This window comes from Notolepis coatsorum (assembly GCF_963971535.1).
Source record: "Notolepis coatsorum genome assembly, chromosome: 6".
Lineage (NCBI taxonomy): Eukaryota > Metazoa > Chordata > Actinopteri > Aulopiformes > Paralepididae > Notolepis > Notolepis coatsorum.
This window is the reverse complement of record NC_140170.1, coordinates 159,100,860-159,115,708: the sequence shown is the minus strand read 5'-3', so window position 1 is coordinate 159,115,708 and position 14,849 is coordinate 159,100,860. Positions and strand designations below refer to the sequence as shown.

Below are 14,849 nucleotides of genomic sequence, written 5' to 3'. Positions count from 1 at the left end.
ACATGTGACGGGACACACAATCAATTTAAAACAATAGATATACTGTATCATCAATACATAGTCAGAAAAATTATAATAATAATACAGTTCATAAGCAAGAGCAATTAGCAGAAACAACTACATGTTGATGGTGGACGGTTATTGATAAAAAATCTAAAACGTCCAAAAAAAAACAAGAGTGCTTAGTTCTAGGTCACGCTGGAATAGATTCCATGATTCCGCTGCACTAATACAGAAAGCAGTCTTGCCAAGATTAGTTGTAGCTCGGGGAACCTGAAGAACTAGACGATCGCTGGAGCGTGTTACGCGTGGACCAGTGTTCCAGAGTAGCATATAGAACACAGTGTGAGTGTTGTAGCCGTCACCAGTCATAAACCTAAGGGTGGCGTGAATCTTAACAACCAATTAGATTGTTTTTGACCTGCCAAGTGGTGTTCCCAGGGTCACGTGGAAAAACTATGTGTTCCTTGTGGAAAAGAACTCTCGGTGCACAAAACTGTCGGATCAGAGGCCGGGAAGTATCTTTCATATGTAGAAAGACCTGCATCTGACTCTTTGTGTTGCACAACGCAGCTCTGACAGGTATAACCTGTCTCTGGGAGTGTGTAGAAACCCTGTTATGTGACACAGCGCAGCTCTGACAGGTACACTTACTCTCGCTCGTTTCTTTGAAATTGCCTAACTCCACCTTAACCTTTTAAGCTGTAGCCCTATTTCGCCTAAAGGTACATTCCTAAGTAAATGGAGGATTGCTCCACTTCTGCGAGGTCAATTAGCATGTTCTTGGTATCTAGGAACATCTAGGGACCTGGGGGGTATGTATTTCCAGTGCTCATTCACCACATTATTGAGATCAAGTGTAAAAAAAATCTAAGCAAATGAATAAAGGGAAGATGATTAAACAGAAGGATTTGTAGATACAGTAATAAATGATAATCGATTTTAATTAAGAATTCATATTTGACCTTGAACTTGACCTTGATCTTATTATGGCCAAATCATACATCTATGGATATGGAAAATGCTCCTCTTTCCAATGGCAGGGGTGAATCTGGATTTAGTCATTTCCTTGCGGTTTTACGATAATTAGCATTTTTCCGATAAATTTGTATTTCCGATAAATCGTATAAAACATCGGTAAAAATGAAAATATACACAGTGACTACTGTTTTTGATAGGGTTATGGTTTTTACTCTTGGCTACAAAAAAATATAAACGAGATCTCGTCGTTGCCACTGAACGGTCGGCATGAACAAACGAGATATCTCGTCGTTGCCACTGAAAGTGTTAACATCCAAGGGCCCACATGTGGACGATTCGCGATGCCACTTTGCCGACCTCTAGTGGCTCGGTGTGCATTTCTTTTAATACAATATATAGATAGAATTAAAGCCCTATTTGTTGCCTGTCGATTGCCCGTTCAGGTGATCAAATCCGTTCAGCGGTTCTCGAGTTACATGCCGATATGTGAGGCGTGCCTCAAAGTACGCAAAAGTACACATTACCACTCCCGGGGCTCTAGCTCCGTCATTCATTTGGCGATCTCGAAAATCTTTGCACAGGGTTGTAGCATTCCAATGATAATCCACCCCATAATTGGGGATCTAATACGGTCTCCATTGATCGATTTATGATAAAGAAAAGCAGGGTCCCCCTATAGGGGGACCTTAAGGCTTAACAGGTTAAGTCAATGGGGTATTTTTGTTGTATGAGCCCACATGATAAAAGTAGTAATGTGTTTTAATGAACCTCGGGGTTCCAGGCTGGAAAAAGGCTTTTAAGAATTGGTTCCCAAATGGCAGCCTTTTACCTGCCATCGTAAGGCGTTCTCCACACATACACAGGTTTAAAAGTTCAAGTTTCAAGTTCAAGTTTCTTTATTAGTTGTCATACAGAATACAGAATACAGAATACTTTGCATGAAATGTTTCTTTGTGTTGCTCCTGAGAGTGTGCTAGATAATAACAAGATAGTATAAAATAAGTATAAAATAGAAAGTCAAGTACGTAAACAAGTGTAAACAACAAAATTGTTCAGTGTATCTATATATACAGTATGTACAGCTGGTACAAAAATGGTGAGGTATAGCTTAGCTTGTGGTGCCACCTTGTAGTGGTGAGGTGCAATAAGGAGGTGCAAGGAATGAGAATGATGTGCATCTATTGTGCATGAGTAGAAGTTCTTGAGGATCTTCTGACTCACGTTGAACTTCCTTAAGCGCCTAAGGAAGTAGAGGCGTTGTCGTGCCTTCTTGATAACACTGTCAATGTGTGTGGTCCATGTCAAGTCCTCGGATATGTAGACTCCGAGGTACTTAAAACTGTTCACTCTCTCAACCGGTGCCCTGTCGATGCTGAGGGGGCTGTAGTCCCTGACCCCGACCTCCTAAAGTCCACAATCATCTCCTTTGTTTTGCTGACGTTCAGGGAGAGGCTGGTCTCTTGACACCATCCCGCTAGAACCTTAACCTCCTCCAGGTAGGCCCTCTCGTTGTTTGCAGAGATCAGGCCCACCACTACTGTGTCGTCAGCTAATTTGATGATTGTGTTGTTATTCCGCTGTGCCACACAGTCATGTGTGTACAGGGAGTAGAGGCGGGGACTCAGGACACAGCCCTGGGGGCCCCTATGTTGAGAGTGATGGATGAGGAGGTGCAGTTGCCTGCTCTCACCACCTGGGGTCTGCCCGTCAGGAAGTCCAAGACGTGTGAATACTTCCCACAAGCCTGTTGTCCTTCCGCGTTCGCCGTTTGCGCTCTGATTGGCCACTGACCTACGCTAGTTTTGCCCCCCCCCCCCGGTATGAGCGTAGAAATAATGCGTGGAGAGCGGAGAGCGAATCTCGCACACACGCACTCTGAAATGGGTATCGCAGTAGTACGCCCTACTGTAGAACATGACATATTAGCATGACATCTGATTTATTAATGCCAATACTAAACTAGCATAGGTCAGTGGCCAATCAGAGCGCAAAAGGCGAACGCGGAAGGACAACTGGCTTGTGGGAAGTATTCACGTGTCCAAGACCCACTGGCAGAGGTCATAGTTCAAGCCCAGGTCCCTGAGCTTGGCTATGAGTTTGGAGGAGACTATGGTATTGAATGCTGAGCTGTAGTCGATGAATAGCATTCTCACATAGTTCCCCTGCCTCTTGTCCAGGAGTGATGCTGCTGTGTGCAGCACATGGGCTATGGCGTCCTCCGTGGACGTTAAAAGTCTGCAATAACTATTTTTATCTTGATTATTGCTGGTGTGCCATTTGGATTTTCCATATATTAAGCACAAGTGCCTTTTCAAATATATATATATATATTTTATTATTTTTTTTTAACTAGCTTTAAAAAAAAATATATATAAGTTAACTCCTGCCAGTGTGAAGATTTTCAGAAAACCGTTGCTGACATCATGACTAACACCATGACCAACATGACAAGTGGATGGCTTCCCGTCAGTCTGGGGACACACAGCCTCCTAGGCAGTAGATTAGCATGCGACACTGCATCTGTTACCAGACGGACATCACCGTCATGAACAATATTCTGCTTCCCCATGCACGGCCACTCCCCCGGGTAATTCCGCTGTTACCCAGTAGATGGCGCTATGAATTCACACCATAAAGCCACAAAGCTGTGAAAGTGGTGCATCCTTTTACAGCCACCAGACCAAGGTGGAGGTGGACATGTTGCAAATGTAAAGGTTTACTCCTGGTGTTAAGACACGGACCGCCACAACAGTCTCTCAGACCTTCATTAAAAATGCATTAGAATCAATGATAATATAAACAACAACTAATTAACATACCTATTTGCTGCATACCGTCTTATCTTTAATAAAAAACGACTTAATTAAATACTAGTGCTGTCAATAGATAAAAAAAATGTAACTAATTAATCTCAATTTTCTGTAATTAATCTAGATAAAAAATGGCATTTTTCTACTTAATAAGACCGAAGCTTGTAACGGATATTTACTTGAGTAAAATCATGGAATTAATGTAGAATCAACACAAAGAAAGTATATTTAGATTCAAAGACTATTTTAATAGCTTTCTTTGATCTTTGAATATAGTTTCCAGTGTTTCCCTTATATGCATTCAGCAGCGGCGCAGCGCCAACTTCTTAGGTGTAAAGTGCTATTGTAGTGTTATGATTTGTGTATGTTAGACAGTTAGTATGTTAGTATTTATATTCTCTATTAAATCATCTATATCTATGTTCAATACAAATGGTGTACAAGTGTTGAGGCATGTCATTAATCTTGACATTTACTTTGATTACAACTACACTGCAAAAATAAATTATCTTATCAAGTGAACATATCTTGTATTTGGTACAATAAGTCTATATTGAGTAGAATTATCTTGAATTATCTTATCCCACTGGCAGATAATTTAGCATTTTTTCAGATTTTGGTCAATTTAATCTTGTTTTAAGAAAACAAGATTAAAATTTTCTTAAAACAAGATTAAATTGACAAATCAAGAAAGAAATAAGCAAAATTATCTGTGGAATAAGATAAGTAAGGGATAATGTATAGCTACGAGGTCATTGTCGCAAAATAATTGACCGACACGGAGTTTAAAATACCGAGCCGCTTCGGCGAGGTGTTTTAAACGTCAGTGAAGGTCAATTATTTTGTGACAATGACCGAGTAGGCTATACATTATCCCGCTTATTACATGGCTAACTTACTAACAATATACCTAATTCATTTTACATCGACTCGCAACACTGGTTCTGGCTGCGTTCTGGCTCCGCTCGTCGCTCCGCCCCCGTCATCGCCGGCAGAACACCGGCAGTGTCTAATTGCACTGAAACAGTGTGTGTCAGTGGGCTTGATTGCGAACAGCTGCGCACAGCGGTCATTATTGAAAAATAATGACCGCTGTCGGGGGGCTATTGACCAATCACAAGCAAGCATTTCGGCGAATGTGAAAACGCCATGTAATAATTCAAGATAATTCTACTCAATATTGGACTTATTGTACCAAATACAAGATATCTTCACTTGATAAGATTTATTTTTTTGCAGTGTACAAATATGCAGCTACCTGGGCCTCCAGAGCACTTCTAGTGTCAGCGGACACACCAAAAACATCCTAGCAAATTCACGCGCACATGACTCCATGAACATGAATAACCTATCTCGAACAATTCTAAGGTAGTTTTAAGTTATTTCTCCGGCAGCGTGCGCTAATATGGATTCCTGCGGCACCTGCGCACGCACAAATATGGATTCTGCGCGCAGCACAGCACCGTGTTGAAATTTTTTTCAGGGGAAACACTGGTTTCTCTCCTGTGAAATACAAATGTTCAACAAAACCATCAACATTGACTCATCTTCTTAACACATTCGGGGCCATTGGGATGCGTCTAATAAATCTCTAGAGGACCGGCAAATGTAAACAGACGTGGGGCTGTTTGTAGAGCTAAATCTATACTATAGTATTGCTATCTGTCCATTCTCATTGTCAATTGGGACCATAAACCGTCCCTTCAAAATGGATTAAAGAAATAATTTTTTCATCAATACGTTCTCATTTTATAGCGCTGTGAATATAAGCGTTATACGGCATTTGGTCTAGTATATTTCCTGGAAGGCGAGATACAGGGCTAATAGATACTAACGTTATATCCAATGGCATTTCCGTTATACAGATGCTACAGTTAAAACTCAAACTGCATATGATCGGCACGATCCTCAAGCATGTATGCATGAAAGGGGGGGGGGGGACGTCGTTTCTAATGATTGATTACCAATAACCGTGTTCGTCTAAGTAGCCACATAGGCCTATCGTATCGTATCATAACAAGGCTCGATCGCGCTGTAATTTACGTAAAAAAGATCTTACCATGAGCCGGTTGGATCCCCCTGAGCATTTCCCCGTTATCGATCGCCATCTGGTAGATCGATATGTCCATTGGCTGATGATAAATCCCCTTATTGCATAGTGAAATCCGCATTCCAAAACGTAATCCAAGCTACATGCTGCACATCCAGAATCCTGCTAACTGAAAACTCCATTGAAAGTAAAAAATAAATACTTCTCCGTTCAGCCACAGACACTGCATTATCGCGATAGCGCCCCTAAGAGGATCTGGCCGGTATTGCACTTTCTCGAATTCAAAGAGTAGGGTACATCTGCAGTGCATCTCGGCGACCTTGAATAGGTTATTAAAATGGAATAAAAGCAAAAACAACTTGCCACGGATATATCCGTGCTTCTGTCCACAACGGGTGGAATCGAAACACGGAGATCTCCGTGGTCGGGCGCCATTGTGTTAACTTGCACCGTCCTGGGACGTTTTGAGGACAATTTGCCCACCGGCGTGACGCGCCACTTTGGTGACCTCTAGCGGCTCGGGTGTGCATATTCTTTAATACAATATATATATCGAATTGAAGGCTTATTTGTTGCCTGTCGATGGCGACAAAATCCGACGAAATCCATTCAGCGGTTCTCGAGTTACATGCCGGTATTTGAGGCTTGTGCAAAGTACACGGTATTGCGCAAAATACCACTCCCGACTCTTGGGGCTCTAGTTCCGTCAATCATTTGGCGATCTCGAAAATAATTGTGGAGGATTGTAGCCAATGAGTGTGGCTTTCCAATGATACCCCATCTGGGGATCTAGGATCTAGGTGAAAAACTAACGAGCAAAGACAGGAAGAGAATGAATTGAAGTCTGAGAGTTTTTCATTGTACACAGTTTACCATAATCACTCATTTCTGAATGGATCTTTATGAAATTTGGACATGTACTAAATAAGGCTTCAGGCTATGCGTCCGTCTGGATTCGTAAGCCATACCACCTTCTGGGGAAATTCTACCTCTGGACTACTAACTACTACAGAAAAACTTGAGTAACAAGTTTTTCTACAACTCAAGTTCAGACCTATGTTACTCTATTACGTTAGCACTAAAGTGAATTTCCTTTCTGGAATCAGAAACTTCAGAATGTTCGAATCTGGCTGTCGGCGTTGCCTCCGGCTTGGGCCGGCCGTCATACTAACTCAATTGGCAGAGTTAGCGGGTGGAAGTCGATGGGTGGTAATCTGGACATTGTGGACAGCGACTCCTACAGGTTGGTTGGGGACGCCTGGACAGCAGAGACAGGAAATGGCGGGGGTAGTGTGAGCCTCCCACACGTTACACCTCGCCAATGAGAGTCCGCGCTGGCAGGTGAAAAGATGTGACGGGCTGCCTCCTCGTGTACCGGAGGGGACACGTGATGCAAGGCTTCTATCCTCCCTACAACCGGCCAGTGGGGGGCATATGCGAGCAACGTTCAAGACGGGGGGGGGGGGGGAGAATTGGAACAGCGAAAATTGGGATGGGAGAAAAAATATTGAAAAAGAGGGAAAAAAGTGGATAAAAAAAGAAACTTCAGAATGTCATCTTTCAAAAGAAACCAGGCTCATGCATGTGCTATAAGTATAAAGTATGTTGTTTTGGTTTGCAAAAAAAGTATGCAGTCCTCAAAAACGAAAACTAAAATAGCCACTTTTGGGGGCGCAGGTTAAGAGAGACCTCTTTGTTATATCAGCGGCGCTAACAGAAATAAAAACAACCCAGGCCTATGTTAAAGTCTATTGGCTTAGAGAAAGATAATGTCTTGTATGAACTACCAGTAATATAAATCATATTAACAACAAAAATGTGTTCCATCTTCATGTCGGATGATTTGCAAAAAGGTGCATGAGTCTATGCAAAAAAGAACAAGCAAAGATACTGCTGAAAGTTCAGAACGTTGAACATTTTTCACTACATAGATTAAACTAGATTAATTGTTTTTAACGCTTTAAATCATTTAAATTAATCTCAAGTTAAAGCATTAACTTTGACAGCCCTATTAAATAAATTTCAATACTTTTAATTTGTTGTAGGGCTGCAACGATGAGTCGTCGATGACGTCGACCATGAAATGTTGTCGATTTGTATTCATGACCGACTCATTGTGTCGTTGGATTTAAGTTTAGTTTTTGACGTCCGCTCCGGGGCTGAGCCCGATAGCTTCCTCACTCACTCTCACTCTCTCTCTCTGTACGTTCAACGATTTGATGTAGCCAAACGTTGCACTGAACATTTTTATAAAAACTGGATAGTTGATGATAAATTAATAGTTTAGATTCATCGATAAAATAAACAGACAAATTAAACGTTAACATTTCTTGCAACTCTACCCCTGTGACTCCATATCTGAAGTTCCCCAGTCATTGTGCTGTGCTAGGCTAGCATGCAGCCCGATCTCGCTCTTTTCTGAACGCACAGAGGGGAAATGCCTCTCTTCTCGTCTGACTAAGGAGAAGACGGCAAATATCCCCAAATAACGCTGTCACCTTTTGAGAATGAATCGCACACTCAGAAAAGGTGCTGACTTATCCGTAAGCTTACTACTTCAAAAGAACGATGACTTCTCTCTCTGTGCAAAATGAAAATGCTACTTCCTCAGACCAACATGTCGCGACTCTTGAGAAACTGGCCTTTTTAAAACAGTTGTGGTTTCTTTCCTCCCCGACTCTCAGAGCTCCTGCATCCCCTTCAGCTACTGGAAGGAGACGGTGTCGGTGCTCCTGGGCTCCGACAGGACTTCTCTGTGTGCCATAGCCAGCTACATCGACGAGCCCTTCATGGACTTGGACAGAGATCTGCTGGAGGACTGACCCCCACCGTCCCCCCTTCCCACGAGAGCCCGGTGTACCCGGGGAAGGAGGCACGGGGGTGGGGACGTCCGGGCTGTTGGCAGTACAGGCGCCTTACGTCGGCAGTGACTCCTTGAGCCGAGCCGGGGTTACCCCGCTTTCAGCCCTCTTCACTGCAGCCGCCCAGGAAGTACTGTGGGCACAGAGACTGGTCTGTACCTCTCAGCCCTGGAGGCTGCATCCGAGACGGGAGGAGGCCTCACCTGCCCGGCTGTCGTCTCCGCTCGTCACGTAGCTCTTTTCTCTTTTTTTTTTTTACCTCAAAGGAAGAGAGGGGGGGGGGGGTGAAGTATCCTCCCATGCCTCCAGATGCCCCACCCAGACAAGGCAGACAGACGGACACATTAAGGGACCTTGGGGTAGAAAAGAAAAGCTCCTAACGTTGGTGGTTTTGCTTTAGATTAAATTCAGAATAGCCTTTTTATATATACAAAATTCTATCGAGAGAGAGAGAGAGAGAGAGAGAGAGAGAGAGAAAAAAAAAAGCTATGTATGACAAAGTATATGATTAAAAAAAAAGATTCTTTGTTTTCACACAGACTAAAACATTTGAAATGGGAACAACCACAGATTCTCTAGAGGCACCATCTCGTCCGCTCATCACCCTCAACGCTCTGGCTGTTGTCGTGCCACAGGACGGAGGGAGACCACACACACACACACACACACACACACAGACTGAGGGAGACCCCCCCAGCCTCGCCATCCTGCTTTACTCTGCGTCGGTCCCCTCTCCACACTTTTCCTCCAGCGGTTGTGAGCTTTTGGGGGAATTCACGCCTGAATTTCCCTGAGCGGCTCAATAAAGGAAGATCTTGAGGGGGAGAGGGGCTACTGTTTGAAGTTAGGCTTGTTGAAGAGACCTTTTGAGCTAAACTGTGTTTATTTTCCTTTTCTTCATTTGATCTGGGTCTTGTTTTTCTTAGATGATTATAGTTGACTGGTGTTTTTCCGCTTCACTCCTCCCCCCTCTAGGTGGCCTGTCACCCTGCTTAGATGTTTGACGACATGCCCCCCCTCCCCTCTCTCTCCATAATGCCATCCATACTGTAATGGCTTCAGACAACAACAACAACAACAACAACAACAACAACAAAAAAAAGCTTTTAGGTCTTGATAAAACTGTAGAATAAAGCAAACATTGCACGGTTGAAATTCTTTCTTTTTGTTTTTGTTTATTGTATTTTAACACTTTTTTTTCTCTCTGTTGAATAAACAAGACCATGTTTATTCCAATTTTTTTATGAGAATTTGTATCCGTGTAGTTAAAGGTGGATTTGCTGAGAGAATAAACTATGCAGGCTCTAGTGTTACCATGCCATTGTGTTTCCCATACGTCCCCTGCTGTGTTTCTTTAGTCACTAGCCTTCAACCAACCAAACAGCAACATCAACGTTGTCATGTGATTGTTTCCCCCACAATCTACCACAGAGTTCTGACCACAAGCCTAGAATTTGACAATCTTTTTTTTTGTGTGTGATGGCTCTTTTAAAAAAAAATTGCATGATACCGCCTATATTTCGTTTTGGATTAAGGAGGGGTCGTGGGCATGGCCAAGTTCCTATGGCATGTTTCATCCAGAATGTGCCGACGTTGCTGTGGAGACGGATGCGGAGCTCGGCTGGCGCTTTTGTATCCACTTTCGAATGGACATAACATAACCTGAGAAAACAAGAATGATTGAGCTACCTCATTTTTTTTCAGACTGGCGCCACACGGATTAAACCACTATGCGTCAATAGCAGGGGTGTACAATGCACTCCCAATTATCTCACTTGGATTGTATTGTATGTTAACACATGAATGAATGTATGAGGGCATTTCTTTTAAAAATCTGTTTGACCTTGCTGCCAATAGTCGCTAATGCTATGCCACCGTGTGATGTAACCGTATTCTTTCTAATATACCCAGAAAACTATTTTCTTTTGTTTTAAAAGTAGAACTTTTTGCTTTATAGGAATTGCAATCATTCAACACTCACAACTCTTCAGTCAGTGATGGGTGGACATATTTGTGTAAGGTTTGTGTCTCCTTATTCTCAACTGTGCTTGGGGGGATGATCTTTTATTCAAGTACTTTTCCGATTGCTACTCATCAGCACGATCTTAATATCTTCAACAGATGCCCAGCGGGATGCCTATGTTTTGCTCAATGACATAGTTTTCTATGACTGCTGGATGGGGGTGATGATGCTTCCATGCCCTTGATAACGGTGGAGCTATTGCGATGAGATCATGTTGGAACTCTTATCCACAGAGTCTGAACGGCTCTGAGGAGGCTGATTACATTAGATCTGGGGGCGGGAGGTGTTTCCAGAACCAGGATTATCCTGTAAACCAGCTAGCCGTGGTAAAGATCCATCATGCTTGGCGTCAAATTAGTCTTTGATCTCTTGATTCTCACGGCTGTCTACCAGTCATACCGACCGACGATCTCCCCTCGTGAAAACTTAAGAAGTTACTTTGATAGTTTATCTATCCGAATCAATCCTGCTTCTTCAAAAGCCTTCCCGTCCAGAACCCATTGCCTTATAGCTACAAGAATACGTGCTTTTATTTCTTAGTCTATAGTCCTGTACATAGAATGCAACCGAATTTGAAACCTTGTGGCTGATTTGATGCCTGAAGGTCTTTACAAGTCTTTGATGTCCTTTCATCTTCTAAACATCACCGGTTCTGTCATTTAAACTCGCACCCTTTAACAGAAAATGAACTACACAAGAGTCAAGTGATCATTGTTTTTTTTGTTTTTTTTTTCAGGAAAGATGGAGGAGAGAGGCGGTTGGGAGGTAGTTGTCAGAGGAAGCCATGGAACTCATGTCACATGTACATAGTATGCGACTTAGTCTGAGTTTATTATTCTCTTGTCTGTCATTCTACATGCCATCTGGTGCTTTTTTGTTTTATTTGATTGTAGAAAGAAAAAAACTGCTCCTTCTGGTTTGAATGCATGTGTGCCGTTTTGTTGAGAACAGTGCAAACTCTGGGATGAATGCAAAGTATCGGTGATGGTGATTGTGATTAAATTGATCAGGCTAGATCAGCAAAAAGTAGAATTTCTTTTGTTTGTTTTTTTTGCCAGAACATACTGTACCAATACTGTTTTAAAATCTCATATATATGCAGGGTTGGGGTCAATATACATGTTTGTTTCAATCCATTCGAAATTGTAAATGTAAATTGCAGTTTATTCGCTAAGGATGGAGTATTCCTGAATTTCACCATGGGGATCAATAAAGGAATATATTATCTTATCTTCATGTACAAGTGTTAACAGGTTGGATAAGATCTCACGCTAAACGGTTTTCAGTATTTACATTTAGAAGAAAATCCACTTCTGAATTGATTACGTTAAAAGCAAACTGACCCCAACCCTACTTGTAATGTCCTAAAGTAAACGATTAAAATACTACTAGTCATAAATTAATTTCCTTAGAGCCATCTGCACCCAGGAAGCATTTCTGTGTACTTGACTAATTGAGCGCTCTCTAACCCTGTATTCCCGTCACACACTATAACGCCCAGGAGGTCGCTAGGGTGCTAGTTTATGTTGTTCATGTACAATCACCACTTCTGTAACCTACTTTCACACCCATGATTGCTCTCCTAATCCCGGTTTGGACCGTCATGTTCCTTATTTAACAAGTGTTGTTTGTGAATTTAATATAATAACAATCATAATAAATTCTCATTCTGAAAATACATCTTCCCATTCTTCTCGTCGTCTGTTCTCACCAGGATTGGGTTCAGTTCACTTTACGTTCAATCACTTGAATGTGCAAATTATAAAACATTTAATAAAATGTATTTAGTATTTGCTCCGATTCGATTCTTTATAGACTGAATATTATTTATTTATTCACCTCTTAACCTGCGCCCCCAAAAGTGGCTATTTCAGTTTTCGTTTTTGAGGACTGCATACTTTTTTTGCAAACCAAAATACTATACGTTATACTTACAGCTCTTTTGAAAGATGACATTCTGAAGTTTCAGATACAATAAAGAAAATTCACTTTTAGTGCTAATTAAATAGAGTAACATACCTAGGTCTGAACATTTTCGAGATCGCCAAATGATCACATATCGGCATGTAACTCGAGAACAGGCAACAAATAGGGCTTTAATTATATATATATATTGTAAAAAAATATATATATATGCACACCCGAGCCGCTTTTTTTACTTGGAAGAATATTCACATGAACTGGTATCAAGAAGCAAGATTAGGTACTGTTAACATGACCATGAAGTTGACCGTTGACGGTACTTAAGTGTCGTCATACATCGGTTGGAATGGCTTGAATATTTTTTTTTTACTTGTTTAATTTGATCAATTATTTACAACAATGTTCCTACATGAGGAGAAAGTATAACAAATTTAATTAATAATTTCCAAGTCTTGAAAAGTTTTGGAATTGCACAAAAAAATCTGATAAAGGGAAAATATCAGAAAATATTTACGGCTGCACATTGTATGTAGTTGTATACTCGCCAGTCGCCATCATTTCATATAGTGAAAACGAATCTCTAATCTGGAGTCATGCTGCCTTGACAATCTTGCCTATCCCCTGTTTGCATATATACCATATATTGAACACATGCAGCAAAGTCGGAAATTCCAGTCATGAAGTCAAGATTTGGAAACCCACACGATGCACATTGAAATAATCACAGTGTATTTAAAGATTCAGTGATCTTTATTTGGTTGCGTCAACACACAGCCATGCACCACTGTTGCAGCTGGCCGGCCGTGGTATGTTTGGTCAGGGTGGTCATCCTTAGCGCATTACTCAGCAATCTGAAATACACACAGGACAGGGACATGTTTATTAGCAACCACTGATAAGAGTGTAAAACACAGAGACAAAATTACTCGTCACACAACCGCACATGGCATCACATGAGAGGGTTTCACGAGGTCAGATGCAACAGCCGATTGCCTCACGTCTAGTCCTAGATTAGCGTCTGGTATGAAGCCTGTTGGCTAATTATAACGCATACTTCCCAAAGGTCGCTCGGCTCTGAGTCGTGATGTAATATCAAAGTAATATCTCTGTGATAATTCCTGACCTTGCCTCCCTGGTCCCGGGTGCGAACGCGGAGCTTGTTGACCTGCGACTCGGCCACGTCGGCCCTCTCCTCTGCGTCGTCCAGCTCATGCTGGACCTTCCTGAACTTGGTTAGGTTGGAGTTGGCTTGCTCTTCCTGCACACAAGGAGACAGAAAGACGACGGGTTAAACCGGATGGTGAATGTGAGGAAGGTATAGTGTTTGGTAACGAACTCTGTACTTTTAAGGATATCGACCGAATTACATCGGCACTACCGAGTAAGATAAGATAAGATATTCCTTTATTGATCCCCTTGGGGAAATTCAGTACCGATTCACACTAGATCAATTGGTACCACATGTTTAGTATAAGAGGGAGCCTTTTCCACAAATATACAGTATATATTACTGTCCCATCTCTTGGGTCTTTGGAAAGACCAGGCGAGGTCAGAGGAGTTTGGTCATATTTACGCCAGATAATGTTCATATTTAAACATTTACAAACATAATAGATGGTCATGCTACTTATTTTGCGTGGTGTGTTACAAGAATAAATAACAAAATGTTCTAAATAAATGACAATGGTAACATTTTGAAAATTGGGCTTTTTTTGGGAGGGAATTTCTTGTTATTACAGAGATCATTATTATTACAGAGATAAAGATTATTACCGAAATAAGGTACCTTGGGTACCAATACCGAATTCCAGGAACCGGTGTCGGTTCAAATGTGAACGGTAACCAACCCTAGTGAGGAACACTAAATCTAAATCTTAGTTCATCCAGGGGAGGACTGACTGAGCCAGAGTTCTTCTTCAGAAACGCCCCTGCCTCACTCTTCCACAAATTCATACCTGCTGGGAGCCGCCCAAAGGCCTCCACTGATGCCTTGTGGAGTGGCTCTAAAAGGAAGCTATTGGAAGTTACACAGAGAAGAGAATGTATCTTCCTCTGCCAAGAGTTTCCCAGGCGGTCCAAAAAAAATCTTTTGTCCTCCACACGGCGAAATAGCAGACAGTTGACAAAGTGTGAGAGTTGGTAAATCGCGTGCACATTCATCCAATTACCGGGAAAACGGACGACCCTCTGGGTATTGGAAA

At 41.9% G+C, this 14,849-nt stretch overlaps 2 protein-coding genes across 3 annotated transcripts in view; one reads left to right on the top strand and one right to left on the bottom strand.

Moving 5' to 3' along the window:
* Positions 1–12,403, top strand: part of trpc4apa (transient receptor potential cation channel, subfamily C, member 4 associated protein a) — a 68,762-nt gene extending 56,359 nt beyond the window's left edge. The window contains exons 18-19 of one of the 2 annotated variants that reach the window (XR_014619786.1): positions 8,526–10,722; positions 11,462–12,403. Coding sequence is in view for 1 of the 2 variants with exons in the window: in XM_084316471.1 (XP_084172597.1) it covers positions 8,526–8,663 (138 nt within the window). In the remaining variant the exon portion in view is untranslated. Of the gene's footprint in view, positions 1–8,525 lie in introns of both variants that reach the window. The other variant, XM_084316471.1, reaches the window with a different exon arrangement.
* A 1,034-nt stretch (positions 12,404–13,437) lies between these two features.
* The window catches only part of myh7ba (myosin, heavy chain 7B, cardiac muscle, beta a), a gene marked incomplete at its 5' end in the record, with an annotated part of 45,173 nt that continues 43,761 nt past the window's right edge, over positions 13,438–14,849 (bottom strand). Inside the window, 2 exons of the mRNA XM_084316456.1 lie at positions 13,438–13,499; positions 13,772–13,906. Of these exons, the coding sequence (XP_084172582.1) occupies positions 13,488–13,499; positions 13,772–13,906 (147 nt within the window). The 3' untranslated portion in view covers positions 13,438–13,487. The remainder of the gene's footprint in view (positions 13,500–13,771; positions 13,907–14,849) is intronic.